The sequence below is a fragment of the Octopus bimaculoides genome, chromosome 15, assembly GCF_046866305.1.
Source record: "Octopus bimaculoides isolate indiv1 chromosome 15, ASM4686630v1, whole genome shotgun sequence".
Lineage (NCBI taxonomy): Eukaryota > Metazoa > Mollusca > Cephalopoda > Octopoda > Octopodidae > Octopus > Octopus bimaculoides.
Genome location: NC_142942.1, coordinates 51,699,702 through 51,723,290, shown reverse-complemented (window position 1 = coordinate 51,723,290; position 23,589 = coordinate 51,699,702). Strand labels below are relative to the sequence as shown.

At 34.2% G+C, this 23,589-nt stretch overlaps 1 protein-coding gene across 3 annotated transcripts in view; it reads right to left on the bottom strand.

Annotated features, from left to right (window-relative positions):
* Positions 1 to 23,589, bottom strand: part of LOC106870788 (homer protein homolog 1) — a 129,793-nt gene that overhangs the window by 21,747 nt on the left and 84,457 nt on the right. For all 3 annotated transcript variants that reach the window (XM_014916989.3, XM_014916988.3, XM_014916990.3), the window contains exon 2: positions 5,830 to 5,989. In XM_014916989.3, coding sequence (XP_014772475.1) covers positions 5,830 to 5,989 — 160 coding nt within the window. The remainder of the gene's footprint in view (positions 1 to 5,829; positions 5,990 to 23,589) is intronic.

Below are 23,589 nucleotides of genomic sequence, written 5' to 3'. Positions count from 1 at the left end.
TTTCTTTTTCATTTTCTGATGTTTTACATCAGCGTTCTTCTTGCCTTTTCTTGTATTTTCTCATGTTATATTGTCCTATTTTAGCTTGTTGTGGTATGTGGGCAGACCCTATGGATTGCATGAAGGCACCACATCTGCTATAAAATACTGCCTGAGTTGTTTTTATTGCATGAAACTATTAGTAGTTTATAAAAATATATACTGTGTTTATTAAATAACAGACAGACAGACAGACAGATAGATAGATAGATTGACAGACAGACAGATAGATAAATAGACAGACAGATAGATAGATAGATAGACAGATAGACAGATAGATAGATAGATATATTGGTTGTATCTAAAACAATTGTTTAGAGAATGGCAACAAATTCAAAACAATTTTTTTCTTGCACATGCTATAGTTACAAAACAAAGATTTTTCTTTGCAATATTTCCATAAATTAGTTAAGTAAAAAAAAAACAAAAAACAAACAAACAGAAAAAGGTCCATTGTAACAACAAATTGGTCTATAGAGGAAAATGTCATCAAAAATAGCCCAGCATTTCCAGCATTATGAATATTACATAAAGACAAAAAAAAAAAAAAGTAACAGCAAGAACCAAAAATGGACTTATTAACCAGTTTGTCCGTTGTAATATTATTTTATCAAAAGCATTGAGTCTCATTCATAATACACCAACATTAATCTTTTGTATCTTCATCAATCACCTTTCTCTTTCATTACCCTTTGTAACGATTTACAATGAAGCCTGTTTTTATATCAGTCTCATAATGATTAAAGTTTCACTCTCGATCTAATTTGCTAATTTATGCAAAAGCAGTTAGTAATAATATAATGCCATTATAATTAACAACTAATTATCCATGTATTAATTCTTTCACTGTGTACAAATCAGTAAACACTTGTAATATTGCTTTCCTATATAAATACAATTCTTTTTTAAAGTTAGATTTTAGAGAAAGAGGGTAATGAGACTGTGTAATGTTTATTAGTTTCTCGTTAGCAAAAGAGGTTGCTTTTTGAGTAAAATAGTCGGAGGAGAAAGAGCAGGGCTTAAGATCTCTGCAGGTTCTCCTATAACTGACCACATCACACCTCAAAACATTTGTGACATTGCTCTCATGTTTGAAGAAAAGAAATCATTTAATAGGCACAGCTCTATGGTTAAGATGCTCATTCTATGACCATGTGATTTCAGGTTTGACCGTACTCTATAATACTTTTGGAAAGTGTCTTCAACTACAGACCTTGGCTGACCAATGCCTTGGGAGTGAATCTGGTAGATGGAAACTGTGTGGAAGCCTGTCAAGTGTGTGTTTGTGTGACCCCACCCATATCTTGATAAACGGAGTGGGTTTGTTTATATTCTTGTAACTTAGCAATTCAGCAAAAAAGACTGACAAAATAAATGCCAGACTAAAAAATAAAAACTTGGGTAAATCTGTTTGGCTAAAACCCCCTCAAGGCAGTACCCCAGCATGGCCACAGTCCAATGACTGAAACAAGGAAAAAGTAAAAGGAAGATAAAAAGTAGAACGGAATAATCTTTTTCTTAATTAATCTTTCCAGTAATTATCTGTATAGCCCACCGCAGGAACAGATTACACTGGTTTACTAAGTATACTTACTTGTGTAAGATTTATCTTGCAGAAAATATTATTGATTTAGTTTGATAAGACGTAGAGCCAATCTTTTGTAGTGAAGGGCATCGTGGACAGAATCAACTTACTTCTCTCCATGTCATTCATGAAGCACACAAGGCCGCAATAGGATCTCGCCAATCAGCTTCCTGGCACTGTTTGGGTCTCATTGTAGCTTCTCCACCCTTCTCGTCTCCTTTCCTTATTAATGGTCCTTTGCCATGTGGTTCTGGGTTGCCCTGCTGTTCTTTTCCCCCTTCAGGCTTCCACGTTTGTTCTACCATACAATCGCTTTCTCAACCTTGTCTGAGGACGTGTCCAATCTAGTTCCAGCATCTGTGTCTTATTTCGTCACTGATCCTGTTGACACCCGTTGTTGTCTCAATTGTGTCATTTGGACCCTTTGCAGCCATTTGATGTCAAGTATTCTCCTTAAGCACACGAATGGGGAGCTGGCCATTATGTTTTTTAATTATTATATTAGCCACAGAAGGACTGATTGGTAGAATCATTGCAGCATCAGAAGGATGCCTTGTAGTGTTTGTTACAGCTCTTTACTCTCTAATCTAAAATCCCATTGATTTCAACAGTGACTTTCGTCCTTCCACATTCAATAAATAAAATTCCAAATATTAAAGTCAATTCTGGATTATTTTTCTTTTTTTTTTACTTAATTTTTGAGAGCAGTCAGGTTCATTTTTAGTATTCTCGTTTGTGAGGGCAGTCAAGTTTATTTCAGATATTCTCATTTTAAAAATCTCTGGCAAATCATTGAGAAGACGTTGGTGTTGCCTTGGCAGAGGTTTGCACTCTCTGAGTGCTCTTGTTATCATCATCATCATTATTATTATTCTTACTATTAGAGTAGTGGGGTGGCAGAATAATTAGCATGTTGGAGAAAATGCCTAGCAATATTCCTTCCAACATACTTCTCTACTCAAAAATCACTGGTCTTGTGCCAAAATTATCATCATTATTATTATTACAACACACATTTCCATTTTTGATTTTTCTACCTGAAACTGTTGAGATATCTCTTGTCAATCCAGGTATTTAGCACCAATCATTAGTGTAGGTATTTTACATCTGACATCTTTTAACACTAGTCAATCATCTGTAAAATGAGAGGAGTGTCTGTTACATTATTAAAGTTCAGTTCACTGAAGCGTGTAATATGTTTTATCTAAGACTACAAACACATTTCATGTTTGCTTAATAAACACAAACAAAAGTCTTTTTTTTTTCCTTCGTTATTTTTGATTGATTGTCGTTTCTTATTTCACTTGCCTGATGACTTTATTGTTAATACAGACATCGGTTGAATGGTTATGTAACTACTCTGATATTTTTGTGATCTAATTACTAAATATTTTATGGCTGAATACTTTCCCTTTGTTACAATTGGGGTTGGTTTGGAAATATGAATTTTCAATCAGTATGAGAGAGAGAGAGAGAGAAAGAGAGAGGGAGAGAAAGAGAGAGAGGGAGAAAAAGAGAGAGAGAGAGTGAGAGAAAGAGAATAAGCAGAAACACTTAACTGACTATAACTAAAATAATACCTAAATTAGTACTTCAAATACATTCCTAAAAACACAGCTTTAATTGAAACACTGCTATATGGGATGTTATATGCTAGGATATATATATATATATATATATATATATATATATATATATATATATATATATATATGTATGTATATTCATTTTGAAAGGTTCTTGAAGTGAACTTGTGTGTTGGAACAGATATTGTTGTATTTGGGGATGGTCATGTTGCCAATTTAGTCAATGAAAACACACGCACTGTATATTTGGTGTTCACTTGCTTCAGCTTCATTTCATAGTAATTGTATTTCAGCCAGAGTTCTTTCGTTACACTTCTGTGTCACATGTTAGGAAGGAGAGACACAAAAAAGAAAGAAGAAAGCAAAGGACCACTGATGAGGTCACAGAAGTGCATGTGAATTCATTGGCTAAATTGGCAACATGACCATCCCCAAATACAACAATATTTATATATACATGTAGTATATCAATTAATATATCATATCATAGAGTTATAGTTATGAGCTTGACAGGCAATTTTTAACAGTGACACTAAGACAAATAAAGGTCATAAGTATTGCCAAATGACTGAAAAATCCAAAAATCCATATAGAACAGGTTTCCGCACAGTTTCCTTATACCAAATTTCACTCATAAAACATTGGTCAACCCAAGGCTATGACATAAAACACTTAAGGTGCTGTGCAGTGGGATTGAACATGCAGCCTGGTGGTTGAAAGTTCAACCTCTTACCCACACAGTTATGCCTACACTGAGAGAGCGGCCAAAACAAAATTATTGGCAATAAATCTATTTCTACGTTTCATAGTAACAGATAACTTCACCACCCACAAGTAATTAATAAATTAAATTGGAAAGAGAAAACAGATATAAAAAAAGACAAACAAAAAAACTCCCTCCAGAAATAGATAAAGAGATGTTTAAAAGAAAAAAAAACAAACAGAGGCTTCTTATCAAATTAAAGAGCTACAACAGACAACGTAAAAGATATTTGCAACTGGTGATTGCTTATTAAATCAAAACTGTGTCTCAAGAGCAATGAAGGGGAATATCATGTTAAAGCAATAACGATGATGATGATGATGATGATGATGACGATGATGATGATGATGACGATGATGAAAATAAAGAGAAGCCAAGATGTGATGTAGAAACAATTGGCTTACTGCTTCAGAGTAAATCACTTAAAGAATTTGATTGATTCTTCAAGTCGGACCTTCGATCAAGTAGAATTAAAAAGGACAAGACTAATCAAATTTGGAAGGAAAAATATGAGAGAGAGGGTGAGAGAGGGCAAAAAAGGGTGAGAAATAGCAAAAGAGGGTGAGAGAGAGAGAGAGTGCATGTGTGTGTGTATGTGTGTTATTGATTATATAATATGAGATTTTGGTAAAAGACAGAAATAATTCAATTCTTGCTATTGAAATGTGAAGTGAATGTAAAAATTAGCTTTTAGGCAAAGAAATATAGCTTTCCAAGTGCCAAATCAAGTCTGGTAGCTTATAGTACTGTGTGATTGTGTGTGTGTGTGTGTGTGTTTGCATGTGTGTGTACATAAATGTATATACATACAACTGTGTGTGTATATATACACACACACACACACACACACACACACACACACACACACACACATGGCATGGGTACTTTTAGATACTGGGGATATGTAAAAGCACCCACTACACTCTTGGAGTGGGTGGCATTAGGAAGGGCATCCAGCCATAGAAACCAAGCCAAAGCCAGACTGGAACCTGGCACAGTTCACTGGCTTACCAGTTCCAGGTAAACTGTCTAACCCATGCCAGCATCGAAAGCAAACACTAAATGATGATGATTATATATATATATATATACCTACCTACCTACATACATACATACATACAGAGTGATTGAAAAGTAACTCCTTGTTTTAAAATACAGGCATACCTTGGATTAAGTCATTTCGATTTAAGTCGTTCTCAATTTTCTGTCGGTTTTCCCAAATAATTTATGGAAAAATAAGTATCAGGTTAAGTCATTCAACTTGACTTTATGTCTGTCTGCCACAAATATTGGAATCATAAAAATCACTAGAACACACAAATGATTTCTCCCAGTTCTCAATACATAACTAGAATAGGCTCATATAGTCATGCCACTCTCACCCGAGTTCATAAAATTTACTTGAAGTCAGTACTCCCAGTCTACCTTCATCACGAAGAGGTGCTTGAAGTTGCTGAAAGCTTCATCTGAGATGAAAAACTTTGTCCTCAAACCTTCAACAATGTCCACTACTCAACTTTCTTTAACATGGCTACCAGTCAGGCGGTGCAGGGTTGGACTTGAGAACAGACTCAGCTGGTAATTGAGTCTGCCCTGCACATAATAACAGCTTTTTGACCTAAACCATCAAATCAGCAATGCACAGACACTGAATGATAGAGTACCAGAAGGTTTCATCACCCTGCATACAACTTGGTCAGGTTCAGTTACTGGTGGCTTTTTAACACAGACATGACTGTAGAGTTTATCCAGAACAAGCAAAGTATCCTACATCACAAGGTCAAGGACTGAGAATGTTGACAACAATTTTACAATATTATGAAAGATGGTATATTTAAAGGTCCAAAAGAACTTACTTTTGAGTCTTCAACACTTATAATTCGGTACGTGGCACGAGCATTGTCATAATAAAAGTGAACTACTGCAGCCGTTTTACTAATCTGAATCCAGTGCTTCTTACTCTCCTGATCTCCCATGTGAAAAACATGGGCCCTACAGCTGAACAGTGGCTGTTCCCTAAAACAAAAAAAAAAATTAAATTATCAATATATACATGTTACATAGATTTATTAAATTTTAAGATATTCAAAAAAAAAAAAAAGCACAAAAACATTATAATAGTGAATTATAAATTTTAGAAAATTGTGAAAAAAATTACAGTATTTTTCCATGTTCTTTTAAAAAAAAAATTGGTTAAAAACAAATAAAACAACTCAAATAGATTCAAAAAAGAACAAAATCTTATCTAAAAATTTTTCCATCCATATTATAGACTATTTCTGATTGAATTTGTTAGAGAATTTTGGAAGATTATCTAATAATCTGAACAAAATAATGTTGGGTGAAATAGAATAAATCTGATACAAGTCTTTCAAAACACTGAAACGGTTTTATCAATACTTGCAATCTCAATTGGTGATGTTTGTAGTACCATATTTTATCATCTGTTACCCAGTGATTTCTACTTCTGAATATCTAAGAATCAATCACAGCAGCTGGAATTCTTTAACTTCTTGTTTCTTCACGGATCTATTGTCTCTCAACAGAACTAGTCATAGCACTCAATAAATATTATTCATTTCCCTGTCCAATATGCAGTAAATACAAACTAATCTACATACATTCATAGAAACAATACACAAAGACACATACACACAAGACATTATACCCAAACATGTGCACGTATACAACACACACATACACACAACGTCCATAGTACATCAAATACAGACATTTCTGTCCAAAGTAGTATTTCTGAGAATATAATTTACATTAATTCTATATAACATTATACAATAAACTTCTTTGCTATTCAATGACTATTTATTCTGCAACCCACCAGAATTAATAATATCTGTTAACCAATGGTTTTCGGTCCAATATTCTGTTTATTTACTGCACCAATGCCTGGTCATACTGTCTCTGATTTTCAACAGCTGTACCATTTATTTATGTTTTTATAGAAATTTTATACTGTGATACTCGAACAATAGTATTGCTGACTGGAGATTTCCAAAGAACCAATCGTTGGTTCACAGTATTGCTGATATCAAGAGTGACAATGAAGTGTCTATATCTACACACAGAACAAATATTGCAAACGGTTGTTTCATGAGTACCCGTCTTTTTGTTTTCTCAGCAAATACTGTGACAAAAGACACCTCCCCACCCCCACTATAGCCTTGGGGTGACTGAAGCCTTGCGAGTGGATCTGGTAGAAACTGAAAGAAGCCCATTGTGTGTGTGTGTGTGTGTGTGTGTGTTTACATCTCTGTAACTTCAGCAAAAGAGACTAACAGAATAAATAGCAGGTTTAAGAAAACAAGTACTGGATTGATTCATTCAACTCACATTCTTGAAGGTGGTGCCCCAGCATGGCCGCAGTCTAATGACTGAAACAAGTAAATGATACTGAAGATTTCTTTCAAGATATAGTTTGGTCATAAAGAAAGAAAAAACTGGGGGCAAGAAGAATTCTTAATTTCTATTTGTCAAGTATAGTTTCAAAATCTAAACGTCTATGGCAATGTTGTATAAACCCATCTTCCCATCCAAATTTGGCAATACTTCAAATGCTATAACATGGGTCACGTTTGATTGCTTCATAATTGAGGTAACATTTTAAGCAGTGAAGCATAAATAATTAAGTTTGGAGTGAGATGACCTTTTCAACAATAAGTACAAATAAAATAGATACAAAAAAAAAATAAAATAAAAGTATAAAAATGAAAAATAAATTTACACTGTTCCCTCCCACTCTAGTTTTATATATAAATTAAGATGTACTAACACTAACACATACTAACGATAATGTATTTGGTATTGACATTTCGTTTCCTATGTGGTAATTAATTAGTATGTTCTTCACATATACATACGCAGAGATGTATACATCATATGTAGACACATATGTACATACATACATACATACATATATATATATATATATATATACATACGTAATGCTTATGCAAATGGTACCTGAGCGAGTGTCATGTGAAAGCACCCATTACACTCTCGGAGTGGTTGGTATTAGGAAGGGCATCCAGCCGTAGAAAGCCATGCCAAATCAGACTGGAGCCTGGTGCAGCATTCCAATGTGCCAGCCCAATCAAACTGTCCAACCCATGCCAGCATTGACAATGGACGTTAAATGATGATATACATTATGTAATCTCGTCAAATAGTGGTCTGCCCTCAGGCAGGCCCTGTCTAGCACTCCTCATATGATCAAGGAGGGCCTATATCTTCCCCTATTGCTTTTAAATAGATTCCTGGCACTTCAGCTACCATGACTAAACTTAACTTGGGGTGAATACTGGAGAGGCTTTCAGGTGGGATTTGAACTCAGAATGTAGAGAGCTGGAAGATATGCTGTAAAGCATTTCTGCCAACATACTAATAATTCTAACACTCTCCCACCTGCAGAGCAACATGAAATTAGTTTTGCTCAAGAATACAACACACCAACCAGGCCAGGGATCGAACTCATGATCTCGCACATGTGTAATATAATGACATGTGTGTATCATGCATATATATTTATATATATTCCTGCTATGAATATTCAACACCTGTTTGAGGTGTAGTGACACTGTCACGCTTTGAATATTGTAAAACCAAGCAGGTCCCATTCCTTTGAGAGAGAGAGAGAGAGAGACTGAGAGAGTTAGAGAGAGAGAGAGAGAGAGAAATGGAGGAACAATCAACCTCAAGACTGTACTGAACTTGGAAGGATGAATGGCAAAGTCGACCTTGACAAATCTGAAGCCAGAGCATCCGCAGAGTGTCAGAATGAATACCACGAGACAGTCTATTTAACACCAGGATTTTGCTGCATTTAGCACTTTTATGTTTTATATCACAAACTGAACAAAAACAACAAACACACATATACACTTTAATCTTAGGTATAAACACAATATAATACACACATATATTAATCTTAGGTATACATTATACTTAGGAGCACATACATAAACACAATTGCGATAAATTTTTTTAAATGTTCCATAAACTATGAAAATGTACTTTAATTGTTTATATATAAACACGCATACATATATAAGATGAACCGACACAAATGAACTTCCCAAGGTTAAATATTAATTTGTCTGAGGTACTTATTGAGGGAAAAAGGTCAACAACTAATTAGAAATTGATAGCGATTATGATAAATGCTAATGTGAAATACATATACATACATGAGCAAACGTGTGTTTATATATATATATATATATATATATATATATATATATATATATACGTGTGCCAGCAGTCCTACCCATGCTAGAATGGAAAATGGATGTTAAATGATGACTATATATTCTTTTATACATTTCAGCGCTAAGGTTGTGGCCATGCTGTAGCATTGTTATATAGAGGTACAAGCATGGCTGTGTGGTAAGTTTGCTACCAAACCACACTGTTCTGGGTTCAGTCCTACTGTGTGGCACTTAGGATGACAGATACATACATACACACATATACATACACTCGCATACATTCACACACGTACACACACACATACATACATATACACACACACATATACATACACACATGCTTACATATATATACACACACATACGTACATACACACATGTACATATAGATGCATACATACATACATACACATGCATACATACACACACATGTATACATACACACAGACACATGCATACATACATACATACACAGATGCATACATACATACACAGATGCATACATACACACATACATGTATACACACACATGAAGCAAATGAGCACAATATGGTCCTCTGGCCCATGTAGGTGAGCAGTACCCTTGAATATGGTGAATGAGCAGAGCAATTGGTCAAATCCATGTCAGCCTGGACAGTGGAGGTGAACTGATGATGATGATGTATTTTTAAAGAAAACGTTTCCATTGTTACATTTCTCGGGGGAGAAAAAGAAAAGAAACAGTTTCTAATAGAATGGATTTCAATTATTTTTTGAAAGCATGAAAATGTAAGCATTTTTACGCTTTGAGGGAAAAAGAAAATGGGAGCCATGTTGCAGATACCTTTAGCAATGTAAGTGTTGTGGGGTGACGAAAAGAAAACAGTTGAAGCTAAGAATTGAAATCATGCTGAAGAATTGGCTAATTGGAAAAGTTGCCTTCTACATACATCACATCATTCAAAAATTCACACACACACACACATACACTTTTCTCTCTCCTGCATTATGAAAATCAATAGAAGAACCTGAACTTTCACACATTAACTTCCAATATCGCTTACTTAAAAACCTTTAATTGCATGTGTCTGTCTATCTGTCTGTCTGTCTGTCGGTAAGGAATTACATGGAGGAACAATTCAACTTCCAGCCATATAACTAACTAGAATATGTTCTAAGAAAGAGAAAATGAAACACACAACCACACACACATATACACATAGCATCTTTGCTGTCTTTAGAGAGAGGTAATAAGCCATGACTTCATTTCTTTCTTTCTTTTTTTTTTGCTTACACAAGGAATGGTAGAATGTTACCATGTGCACAGTTGGTGGGAAAGAATTTCTTTATACAAAGATGCATGCTTTGAAATTAATAATGTAACATAAAACAAACAGAACATGAAAGGAATGAAGAAAAAAAATATATAGTTATTAATTTCTTTCTTACACATTAAGACTCTTTCAAAGAATTGGGAGAGGGAGGAGAGAGAGAGAGAGAGAGAGAGAGAGAGAGAGAGAGAGAGAGAGAGAGAGGGAGAGAGAAAGAGAGAGAGAGAGAAAGAGAGAGAGAGACTCAGAAATATTTCACTTGCTAATTCTTAAGAAACATTCTGGTAAAACGGCATCATTTTTCTGGTAATTTATTTGAATTTGATTGTTTGTTTGAGAAATATTATTTTATATTGCAACCCTGCTTCACACAACATTACCTGAACAAGCCCATGGGGGAGCATCTACATGGTGGTCGTTTAGCCCCAAGTTATCTCTGATCAAGCAGCTACAGTATGATCAAAAGACACTCCAGCTGTGATAATCTTCTCTTTTTTTTCTTTTCTTTTCTTTTGTTTTTTTGTATTTTTTCCCCACACTGTATCTAAGACTACATCATCAAATATACTCCACCACCTTTTTAATAAGGGCATGGTATGAACTGAGGAAAATTTAGCTGCTATTTCAAATAAACTGAATGATCATGTAAGGGAACTACGTAGAGATAACTTGTCCATGGTTGATCAATCCTCTAGAAATAGCAGCCACTCCTTCAAATAAGAAATTCAAATAAGAAAATACAATATTCCCTCCATTTCAGTCGTGAATCAGAGCAAATATATTATGATATCACCTGGTTTTTCGCTTTTATCAATAAATATTTATTAACAGAACAGAACATTCTCCACCAGAAACGACTTATAAATTATAATATATTTTATATCGTTAAAGAGAACATTTGCAAACGAGCTAGCTAGGTGTTGTCTGTTGGTTTTAAGCTTAATTCATGTGAAAGACTTCATAACCTAAGTTCAGGCAGAGAAGCTGCTGAGCATCGAGGTATTTGCCAGTGTGTTAAGACAGGGATGGCTGTGTTGGGGTATAACACGAATAAACAGGTTAATTAAAGGAAAAGAATCTTATCTTTTACTTGTTTCAATCACTGGACTGTGGCCATGCTGGAGCACCACCTTCAAGATTTCAATGATGCGTTTGTCTATTTTAGAATGACATTGTAGGGTAGGTGTGAGAGGTTGGATCTGGTCAGTAGACCATTTAGGCTGGATATGGGCAGATTAAATGCTAAGGTGTTGAAGAGTAGCTAAATCTCTTTTGAATTACGTGCCACCAGAATGAAAAATAATTTTTAAAAAGGTTTAATCTTTTACTAGTTTCAGGAAGAAAAATATTTTTTTAAAAAATCCTCGTGGGATAATGTAGTCTTAGATACACTGTGCATGAAGATAAAAAAAAAAAAATCAACAAAAGCAACAGGATGTATGGCTGCAGCTGAAAAGCTGAAATGTCATTAGTCTCCCATTCACCCTGTCATCTGATAGATTTACATGTTATTCAGAAAAGAAGACATTTGAACATGAGGAATTTGATATTGGGTCACAGTTATAAAGTACAATTATTTAATCAGGTAAAAAGAGACAGTACCTATGACTTTTAAAACCCCCATATGAATGGTAAGACTTATGGGAATGATACTCAGCATGCAAGAAGACGAGATAGATTCTGGTCTGAATATTTGCAACAGAATGCAGTTAAAGGTACCAAAGGAATAAGTGGTGGCAGCGGTGATATTAGGCTGGGTTTCATGTTGGGTTTACCTGTCACCCATCATCCTCATCATCATCATCATTGTTTAACGTCCGCTTTCCATGCTAGCATGGGTTGGACGATTTGACTGAGGACTGGTGAACCAGGCTCCAATCTGATTTGGCAGAGTTTCTACAGCTGGATCCCCTTCCTAACGCCAACCACTCCGAGAGTGTAGCGGGTGGTTTTACATACCACAGGCACGAGGGCCAGTCTGGCAGTACTGGCAACGGCCAGTTAAAACCCAGTTTTAACTAAAACAGAATACAGAAAGAGAAGAGAATTGAGAGTAAGACGCAGTGAAAACAACAGTATCAGTTTTATAATAATAATAATAATAATGTCATGTATGTAAATAACAAAATGAAACCATTGATCATGTTGTCTCCATGTGCAGTCTTCTTGTGCCTCTAGATTATCTCAACAGGCATGATAGAGCAGCACAATATATCCACTGGGTAATTTGCAAAAACCTGGACATGCCCCCCATGATAAAAACTGGTAGGAACACAAGCCACCTCCAGTGCTTGAAAATGATCCCATCTCACTCCTCTGGAACTTCACTATTCAAACTGACAGAAAGATAGATGCAAATAGGCCAAACATTATATTGAAAGACTTCAGACAAAAATCATGCCTCCTCATTGATATGACTGTCCCAATCGACATAAATGTATCTGTCAAGACCTACCAATAGATTGTCACAAACCCTTTTCAGAATTTCAACTTGGGAAATGGAGAAAATGGTAAGGCTTGCTGCTTATATTTCAGTCTCAGCTACATTGCTATTGGGAATGGCATGAGTGTCACAACTCCTTTTCAACAACTCACAACGAACTACAGTTTTATGTCTATTTGAAAAATGTAGTGGTAAATTATTCTAGTGTACTCCATGATACACAATGACACTACCAAAGAAAGTTTTTCTGAAGAATGCAAAAAAAAAAAAAAATTAAAAAAGGAAAAAGCAATTTCAACAAAACTTTAAAATATTTCATTGAGCAAATAACAGAGTCAAAAGAAACCAGTAATTAACTTACAGAAGTGGAAAAAATTACTCGAAACTGATGAATATTAATTCTAAAACTGATTAGAAATTAACTCACAAAATTAGAAACAATTGCTACAAACTAATTAATATTAATTTTAGAATTGATCTGGAATTAATTAACAGGATTGAAAAAAAAGATTACACCAAACTGATTAATAATAATTTTAGAAAAGATATTTAGTTTTATCTATTTGTTTTAATCGTTATTTTTTTAAAACTATATTTCTTTCAATTTTGCTTTACCTCTTCATTCCATTATCTCAGGTGAGAGTTACTCTTACATCTCATTCATCAAGTGATGTAATTTTTATAAGCATTTCACCTCATGGTTTGATATTCCTATCTTAATTCAACTCCACCCATCTTAATTTATCTCACAATTTAATTAATCTCACATCTTAATTCATCTCTTCTAACGAAATACACTATTTTTCAATTAATTTTTCAAATAATCCAAAGGTTTGGTGGGATTTAGTAACATTAAATTTGCATCAGTGATATCTCATAATATACCATCATCATCATCACCATTTTTATGTCTGCTTTTCCATATGAGGTTAGACATATGCCCTTCTTGATACCATCATTTTTAGTCACCTTCCAACCTTCTACAGGGATACAGAGTATCTATTCTAAAAAAATAGAATACACCACATATTTTAACCCATGTTGCATCTTAATGTCAATTTTTTTTTTTTTTTTTTTTTTTTTGTGATATTGGCAAAGAATCAATTATCTTCTATGTTCATATTTAACAAAAACCATATTGAGAAAGACAGCTGTCTCTATCTTCCCTTCAGCTAACCAAACTACTGCAAAACATATAGCCATATACTCATCTCTGTCAAGTTGACAGTACAAATACAATAAAAAAAAGGCCCCTAGGGAGTGTAGAGGGTTAACATTAGTAGTGATTTTAATGGTTTTTATTGATTTTCATATACAGGAAGTCTGTTGAGCAAAACTGTTTCTTCGTTGTGTGTAGTTAATGTATAGTTGTGTTATATAAGGAAACCAGGCTGTTATATGACCATTGGAAGATGTGTTCAAGTTCTCTGTTCATGAAACCAGAATAAATTTTCTTTATTCCAACATAAAACCTTCAGTTAGGTCTTTCTTAAAACAATCATAAGACAGAGATGAATTTTAGAAAATAATTTAGACTATAGCGTGTAGTTTGGACAACAGCAATGGGTTAAAGATAAAAGATGAGAGATTTGTGTCCCATTTTCTTTCATTTTAACTTTATGTTGGCTTTTTCCCATGCTGAAATGAGTTAGCATAGTTTTCTTGTGGTATATTCTATGGTTAGAAGCCATCTTGATGACCACCCTTACTTTTCAAGAAAGGTATTTTATTCCACATCTTCCATCACTGCTGCCAAAGCAGTCTCAATACAAGGACGTGTGGAGACACACACAATGAACTTTTGAACAGATTTTTCCCAATTGTACACAATTTCTGTCAATGACTTCTAACTAAACATTAGTTAAACCAAGGGTGCAGAAGAGGACTCTTGCCCACTCAGTGGGACTGAACCTGAAACCAGGCAGTTGTGATGAATGAGATGAGTAGGACATCCTGGTTATAGAGTTGTGGTTGGCTAGAAGCCTGAGAGGGAGAGAGAAACAAAGATGGGTAAATATAGGTGTGTGTGTGTGTGTGAGAGAGAGAGAGAGAGAGAGAGAGAGAGAAAGAGAGGGAGGCTGAGAGAGCAAAAGAGAGAGAGTGGGGATATGAGAGAGAGAGAGAGAGAGAGAGAGAGAGAGAGAGAGAAAGAGAGAAAGAGAGAGAAAGAGAGAAAGACAGAAAATGGAACTGGTGGTGCAATGCTAAACTAACTATAGAGCTGACATATATACTTTGATAGTCTGCAATCTGATGTTTAATCCTCTTACACAAGAAAAAAAATTGCGATACATTAGATTAGATGGCTTGGTTGTCTTTGGAGTGGGTCACAGAATCACACACACATACACACACACATAACAGAACAGAACAGAAAGACATACTTTACAGTTACTGTATGCGGAATCCTTTATTATCAAACATCTGCAACTTGTCTTATCTGTACATACCACATTTTATATATATATATATATATATAATGTATGTAATACACACATACACACACGTGTATTTATAGGGGTGAGGAACATATGATAAAGAGTGACTGAGCCCTTTTTATGGGGTTTACAACACCAGAAAGATTACATTAGTTATACCATGGTACCCAATCAGATTCTTATAAGTACACATACAGAAATAAAATATATATACACACATATATATATAAAACGAAACCTGTTTTAACAAATGGAATAAAAATAAAAAAATTTTGTGTTTTCATCTAATGATAAACTTACATGATAGACATATGCTATTTCAGGCAGGAATAGTGTGTGTGTGTGTGTGTGTGTTTTTCCTTATCTTTTCATATCAGCTTGGCAGTGAAATAGTGGAGACATTAAATATTTTCCAAAGCCTCGAATGTTTGTGCAAGCATTCAACAATATTTGCAGAAAGATAAAAATTCACATAATTTGAAGAATTAAGAAAATAGGTACATAAATTCTGTTTATTTTCTTCATTCATTACTTAATTGGTCAAGTGATAATGTGTATGTGTATATCTGTATGTATATTCTTCCCTCCTCACCCCCAAATTTTGTATTCCTAACACCACAAGGTGGTTATATAATTAGTGTGCTGGATCTTAAGTTCACGAGTTCAAACCCAGCTAGCAGACAATTTATTTCACTTGGCATCATCAAAGGGATTAATATTAGTGAAACTGAACCCATGGTTCTGGGTTCAGTCTCACTGTGCAACACCTTGGGCAAGTGTCTTCTACTATATCTCTGGGCCAACCAAAGACTTGAGTGAATTTGGTCGACAGAAACTGAAAGAAGCCCATTGTGTGTGTGTGTGTGTGTGTGTGTGTGTGTGTGTGTGTGTGTGTATACATATGCATCATCATCATCATCATCATTTAACGTCTGTTGTCTATGTTTGTATTTGTTGTTCACCACTGCTGGTTTGTTTAAATCCCAGTAACTTAGCAGCTCATCAAAAACAACTGATAGAGTAAGTTCCAGGCTTGATCACAAGATGCTGGACAAGTGACAACAAGTGTTGAAACCTTGAGTTACAAATTCCTATAGGAACCATGCCAGGCGAAATGCTTAGAAGTATTTCGTCTGCTGTTACGTTCTGAGTTCAAATTCCGCTGAGGTCGACTTTGCCTTTCATCCTTTCGGGGTCGATAAATTAAGTACCAGTTGCGTACTAGGATTGACCTAATCAACTGGCTCCCACCCCAAAGTTTTCAGGCCTTGTGCCTAGAGTAGAAAAGTACCATACATACAGGAACAGGTGCAAGCATAGCTATGTGGTAAGAAGTTTGCTTCCTAACCACATGGTGTCAGGTTCAGTCCCCACAGTATGGCATATTGGGCAAGTGTCTTCTATAGGCTCAGCTCAGCCAAAGTCTCACATGAGTGGATTTGATAGATGGACACTGAAAGAAGCACACATATAAATGTGTGTGTGTGTGTGTGACTGTCTCCTTGCTTTGATTTCAGGTGGTAGTTGTAAACAAGTATAATCCTCCTGCAAGTCATGTCCTTCGTTTCCAATCTTCCATGAAAAAATGTCTGGTTATAGGGAATATTAGCTTACTTGGAACTAGGTGAGGGATGGTGAGAGGAAAGTAATCTGGCTGTAGAATATCTGGCTCAAAAAACTCTGCTCAATCCATGCAAGCATGGAAATGTGGACATTAAGCGATGATGATGATATACACACATATGTATGCCTGTGCAAATGTGTGTGTCTCTAAACGTGTAAGTTATGCCTAAATACACATATCTGTGTGTGTGTGTATACATGTGAGTCCACGTACATGTATACGCTCACATACACAAAAAAAAAAACCCCAAAAAAAACACCACTTCCAAATGCTGGACTAATATATTTAAAAAAAAACACTAAATAAAAATAGAATAAAAGACATACTTAATTTTATCTACCTTCCACAAATTTAGAACTACAGAAATAGATATTTTTGCAGCAAAACAAGATACACCAATATCTGATGGCATCATTTTCTTAGTTACCAAATTCACTGCTGACTTGATAACATTCAATGACATGTATCTCATAGCATAGATCTGGTACAGAGCAGACGATTTTTTTTTTGTTTGTTTTACTATAGGCATATTTATTTATTTACTATTTGTTTTACTTATTTATTTTATTTATTTATCAATTCAATCAGTTGACAGGTGTTCAATAGCTATCAAGAACCTGGATACAACAAATTAGAGGACAGGTGTTTCATAATAAATAAAGATAAATAAAAAACATAAAACCAAAAGGAGATGGTAGACTCAACAATAACAACACAGATAATGATGATGATGATGATGATAATAATAATAATAATAATAATAATGATAATAATAATAATAATAATGATAATAATAATAATAATAATAATAATAATAGCAAATGAATAATATAGAATAAAGCAGCTGCTGACAGAAATCCAATTTTAAAGCAAGATGAATAAACCATCTTGATAGATTTTTGGAATTACCTGCCTTTTTCATTGGTGTATAAATAGCTTTTTTTTTTTTAAATTAAAAGCTATACAGTTTTTTTACTGTTAATTTTTTAAAATCACATTTCTGCTTTTGATAAAAATATATATTTCAAAAAAGAATAGAAACAAAAAAGTTTTCCATATGGAAACTGGTAATCTTTAAAAAACTGATACCATTTTGAGGTAAACACCAATAATTGGAACCACACACACAAATACTTATGAAAACAATATTACAGGTGGTAAATTAATATATTCTCAAGTGTCTAAATGCCAAAGATATTTAGCTATTAATTAAGGTTATAATTTTCTAGACCAGTGACCTCATTCATCTTCAGAATGTATATTTTACATGGCTGTGTGAGACACTTATAACTCTAGTATGATACTATATACCTATAGAACACCTGATAAGGATTGGCGAACAACCCAATCAAATCAGGGTAGACATAAAATCTGAATAGGCCTGAAAATTATAATCTTATCACAAGGGATCAGTTAAAAAAATATTTCATGTTCTTTGCCAAGAAGTTAGGTTCTTAAACTAATTTTTTTTGCACTTTTATCAAATAATGCACTTTTACACCCACACAGGCATCATCATTATTCAGCATCCACTTATCCATGCTTACAAGGGTCAGATGGAATTTGTTGAGACTGATTTTCTATGGACAGATAGATGCCTTCTCTGTGGCCGACCCTCACCTGCTTCCAAGTAAGACAAATATTTCCTAAGGGCCTGACATGTTTTTCATAGAAGACTGGAAACAAACATCACTTGTGCGACAGTAATGCTTGTTTACTATTATCACAAGGGTTCACAAATACACATACATACATATGCATATAATGGGCTTCTTTCAGTTTCCAATTCCAACTACTAAATCTATTTATTAGGTTTTGGTTGGCCTGGGGCTATAGTAGGAGACATTTGCTTAAGTTGCAACACAGTGGAACTGAACCAAAGACTAAAGATGATTAGGAAACAAGCTTCTCAACCTCACAGTCACACACTATTGATATCAAGATCAGAAGAATGTATTATGATGAATCTAAGTTCTAATTTTTGTTCATTCATATCCGTTTTTGTTTGTTTTTTTAAAAAATTTTTCCCTTTTAATTGTTATTTCTAACATTGAAACCAGAAAACAGGCAGTGGTGGGGCAGTTGATTAAATGCATGTGACTGGGGACCACATGGGAACTTATATTACCCACTGAAACTCCTGACATGACATCTACACCTCAACCACAAATGATGACTATGGCTATGACATCCACAGTACCTGATGCACTTGCTCTTCCAAAAGGGCAAGCTGGATTTTGGGGTCACAGGCAGAAGCATTACGTTGCATGCCAGAACATTGGGGCCAACCGTCAGATGCGGTTAGAATTCAATCGGAGATGTGGTGAACTTGTTGGTCAAAGCTGGCTCAACTCACCCTGGATGAATGCTGCCACAGGTAAAAGTAAATAAGTAAGTAGTTGATTCAATCCCCGCCCCCTCGGTACTTGACTGGAATTTCATTTTATTGAACCCAGAAGGAGATAAAGCAAACCTTGGAAGGATTTGAACCCAGAGCAAAAAGAACTGGAATTAATACTGCAAAGCATATTTTCAATATACCAGTCATTCTTTTAATTATATTTATTGCATCTAACGTATGTGCACCTTTTGTTTAATTTGAACCTATGTAGACATGTCTCAGTATGAGTATAGAAAACACACGAGATATTTGTAAACAGTTTTTATCATATGACATTCTCTTACAACCAACCGTTTATATGAAAGGTTAGCAATCAAGCAAACACGGTTGGTCTGCCCTATATTCAAAGTTGCACAGTCAAGTTATTGTTATTGTTATTATTATGCTTTAGATTTGTTTTACTTTACACAAGTCTCAACCGGAGACGTTAAGAGACAACAAGGTTTTTACATCTGAAGATGCTAACAGGTAAGGTGCCATACAATTGGGAACATTGGTGATTATAGGAAAAAAAAAAACATCATCATTGTCATCATCATCATTTTGCAATGAAGTAAGCACCATATTTGTAACATTCTTTACAGGTGAGAAATGAACCGCAGAAGATGACATTACCATTTCAGATAGAAAATGGTTTCTTTATCTTAAAACAGCACCCCAAGACTTCAACCTTATCTTTGAAAATATAATATAACCCAGATGTACAAATTTCATTATATACAGCTGAAAACAACTTATTTTCTCTAGTTGTATATATATTATTTTATTCTTTTACTTGTTTCAGTCACTTGACTGCGGCCATGCTGGAGCACTACCTTTAGTCAAACAAATTGACCCCAAGACTTATTCCTTGTAAGCCTAGTACTTATTCTATTGGTCTTTTTTGCCGAACCACTAAGTTATTGGGATGTAAACACACTAACATCAGTTGTCAAGCAATGGTGGGGGACAAACACAGAGACACAAATGCATGTGTATATATATATATATATATATCCATACTATAATTATATAATTATATATATGTACTAATATATATATATATATATATCCATGTCAACATGGAAAATGGACATTAAATGTTGATGTATTTTTATTATTCTTTAACAAGAAAAGTATTGATAGTGAAGGTTAAGCAGGCCAAAGCTTGGAAGTCACTGTCAACATTATTCTTGTAAAAATAACAAGAAATAATAAACATTTACTCCACAAAACGTATTGCATAATCCTTCAGTTTAATGTAAAGTTATTTTTATTATAACTCAATACAAAACAAACTTTAAAAAATATATATATATGGTAAGGATACCACTGTAGCATTGTATTATTACAAAACTTAAATGGATGTAATTGACATCAAATATTTGCTGCACATTAGCAAAGTTGTGAAAGAAAGAAAAAAAAATGGTCTTTTTCATAAAGACAAACAATTCTGTTTCCTATGATTATGTATGTATGTGTGTATACACATACATATGGGGGTGGCAGCTTTTCTTTTGTACAGGCTTCATTAAAAAAACAAAAAACAACTATGTTCCAATTTTAACTTGTGTATTAAAAATTGTTTGTATTTCTTTTATAAGTCTTTTCATCGTTTGTCTGAAACAAATTTCCAGCATGGAAATTTAATGGTTAAAAAATTGGGACAATAAAATCTACATAAATTTGGCTACTTTAAAACAATATTACCATGTGACTGCTGACATGGAAGTCAAAAGGTCAAAATTCTTGATGGTAAAAACAAATTCAACTACTTTTATAAAAGCCAAATGCAGACGCCAAATATATTTCATATCCTGATGATGAGGTTGTGAAAGTCTAGAAAAGTTGATTACACATCTAGGAAACTTATTGTTCCAAATAAACTACAAAGTATTTATATGGAAAAATGAAAAATCTTTAATAAAGAAGAAAAAAAAAAAATGAAAAATAGTCATGTCTTTAATAAGGCATTCATATATATACATACATATATATATTAGGTTGAGGAAAAAGTTTGTGCACCATGTTAAAATAATGCTTTTTTCATATATTTTTGTGGTGTGTATGTGTTCATTTTAACACAGCACATGAACTTTTCCTCAACCTAGTGTGTGTGTGTGTGTGTGTGTGTGTGTGTGTGTGTGTGTGTGTGTGTGTGTGTGTACATATATATATATATATATATATATATATATATATATATGGTGGTTGTCTACTCCTTCTGCCAAGTCTGACCACCTCTTGTACTTACACCTGAGATCCATCATGGCATCTGACGTTGCTTTTGAAAACAGTGTATTGAAAAGACACCCACATAGATTGCATATCTGATTTGGACCACCAAGAGCTGCAGTTAAGCTCTGATCTTTGTGGATCTTAAAATGTCTTCTGAGGCCTCCATTAGATTTGCAGACCTTATGGCATACATAATTTTGGCTGTGTCGGACTCTACCTACTCTGAGTTTTGGCTGTGGGTGTTCAGGAAAGTTACGACTATTTGTTCAAAATGATGGTGGCTGAAACTCAGAGAAGCAATGGACTGACTTGACCAAAATGAAAATAATATTATCAACTTCTACTATGGTACTGAATACTCTTTTTTCTGATAGTCAACACTAACCAGACACTCACACACATATTTGCATACTTTGTTTTATTTTCAGGTGTCCACATTGCTTCGTGTTTAGCATGACTTTATCCTGTAATATACAAACTTTTTAAGCAAGGAAACATTCTACCTTCACACCAACTCATAAGCTGACGCTAGTAATATATTACAAAAATAATAAAATCATAAACCTTATTAAAAACACACCAGAGGCAGGGGAAAACCCAAAAACAAAATTAGAATGACCAATGTAATTTATAAATCTAACTGTAAAAGCAGAAATTGAAAACTTCACGAGCTCAACTGCTACACTGGCCAGACAAGTACAACATTTTTGTAGGCTCCACATGCATTTAGACAAGGAGCAATAACAACACACTACACCATAAAACAAAACTAAACAGAAAATATTAACAGAAAGTGCATTTATACTTTACAGACGTTCCCACAGAAATAGATGCCTGATTACGGAAGTAATACTAATATTATACCAACACAAGGCTATAATTAAGATACAATATATACATGTCACTATTGCAAATCTGATGGTATAGAACTCTAACTGCCAAATCCTGACAGGAAAGCCTATATAAACAAAGTCAAAACCAGTCCACATCAAGAGGATGAGAGTAAGATAGGTTAGAAACATTGATAAAGATGAATGTGAGAACTTTATCGTTCTCAATGAACTTTAAGGGACTGATATAATGATACAAGGAAACTTTAATAAAAAAGATTAAATCAAAACATAGGTTGTTTCTACCTCTAACTCATACCAGCATGGAAAAACGGATGTATGATGACTTCATATAAATATATATATATATAACTCTCACACAAACAGCTGTGCAAAATCTTCCAAGTTTAAATAGAAATTAACGGTTTATTTTAAGTTTGTCATACGATTAAAAAAAAAAAAAAAGTGATGCTTTAATTATCTTTTCCAACAACCTCCTCTGCTCCCCACATCCTACACCAATTCGTTGTCACAATATTTGAAGCATGGCGCAGTTATCTAAAAACTATCTGTTTGATAAATACCATCTCATTTATTTTTTTCACTGTGACAGGATACAATGAGATAACATCAAAATGCATCTTGTATTTGGAATAGATGAAAAGAGCTAGCTTCTCCGAACTGTCTAACAGAACCATTTTAACTAAAAGATAGATTTCATTTGTCTAATCGTAGATCCCCAGATTGTAGGCTATCTTATAAAATCATCTTTCTGTGAAACAAAATAACATCAGCAATAAATTTTTTATGATTTATGTTTCTTTTTCCTTACATAAAAATAATCCTACCAAACCCAACTTTTCTCTATATCAATTTAAAGTATCAACATTCAACAAACTAAGAAAGCAAGATTAGATTAATAAAAATTGATGACTAACAAGAAAACTTATATATTTTTTTTATGGTTTACTACCGTCGCCATCATTGCCATTGTCACCATTGTCATTCCTTTAGCTACTTCTATAGTGAGAGGAACCAAGCATTTGCAACACTGCTAAAGTAAATCTGTATGAACTATACCCTCAAAGCAAAGCATTTTCTGATTCCATTCAAATGTATTCAATTAAT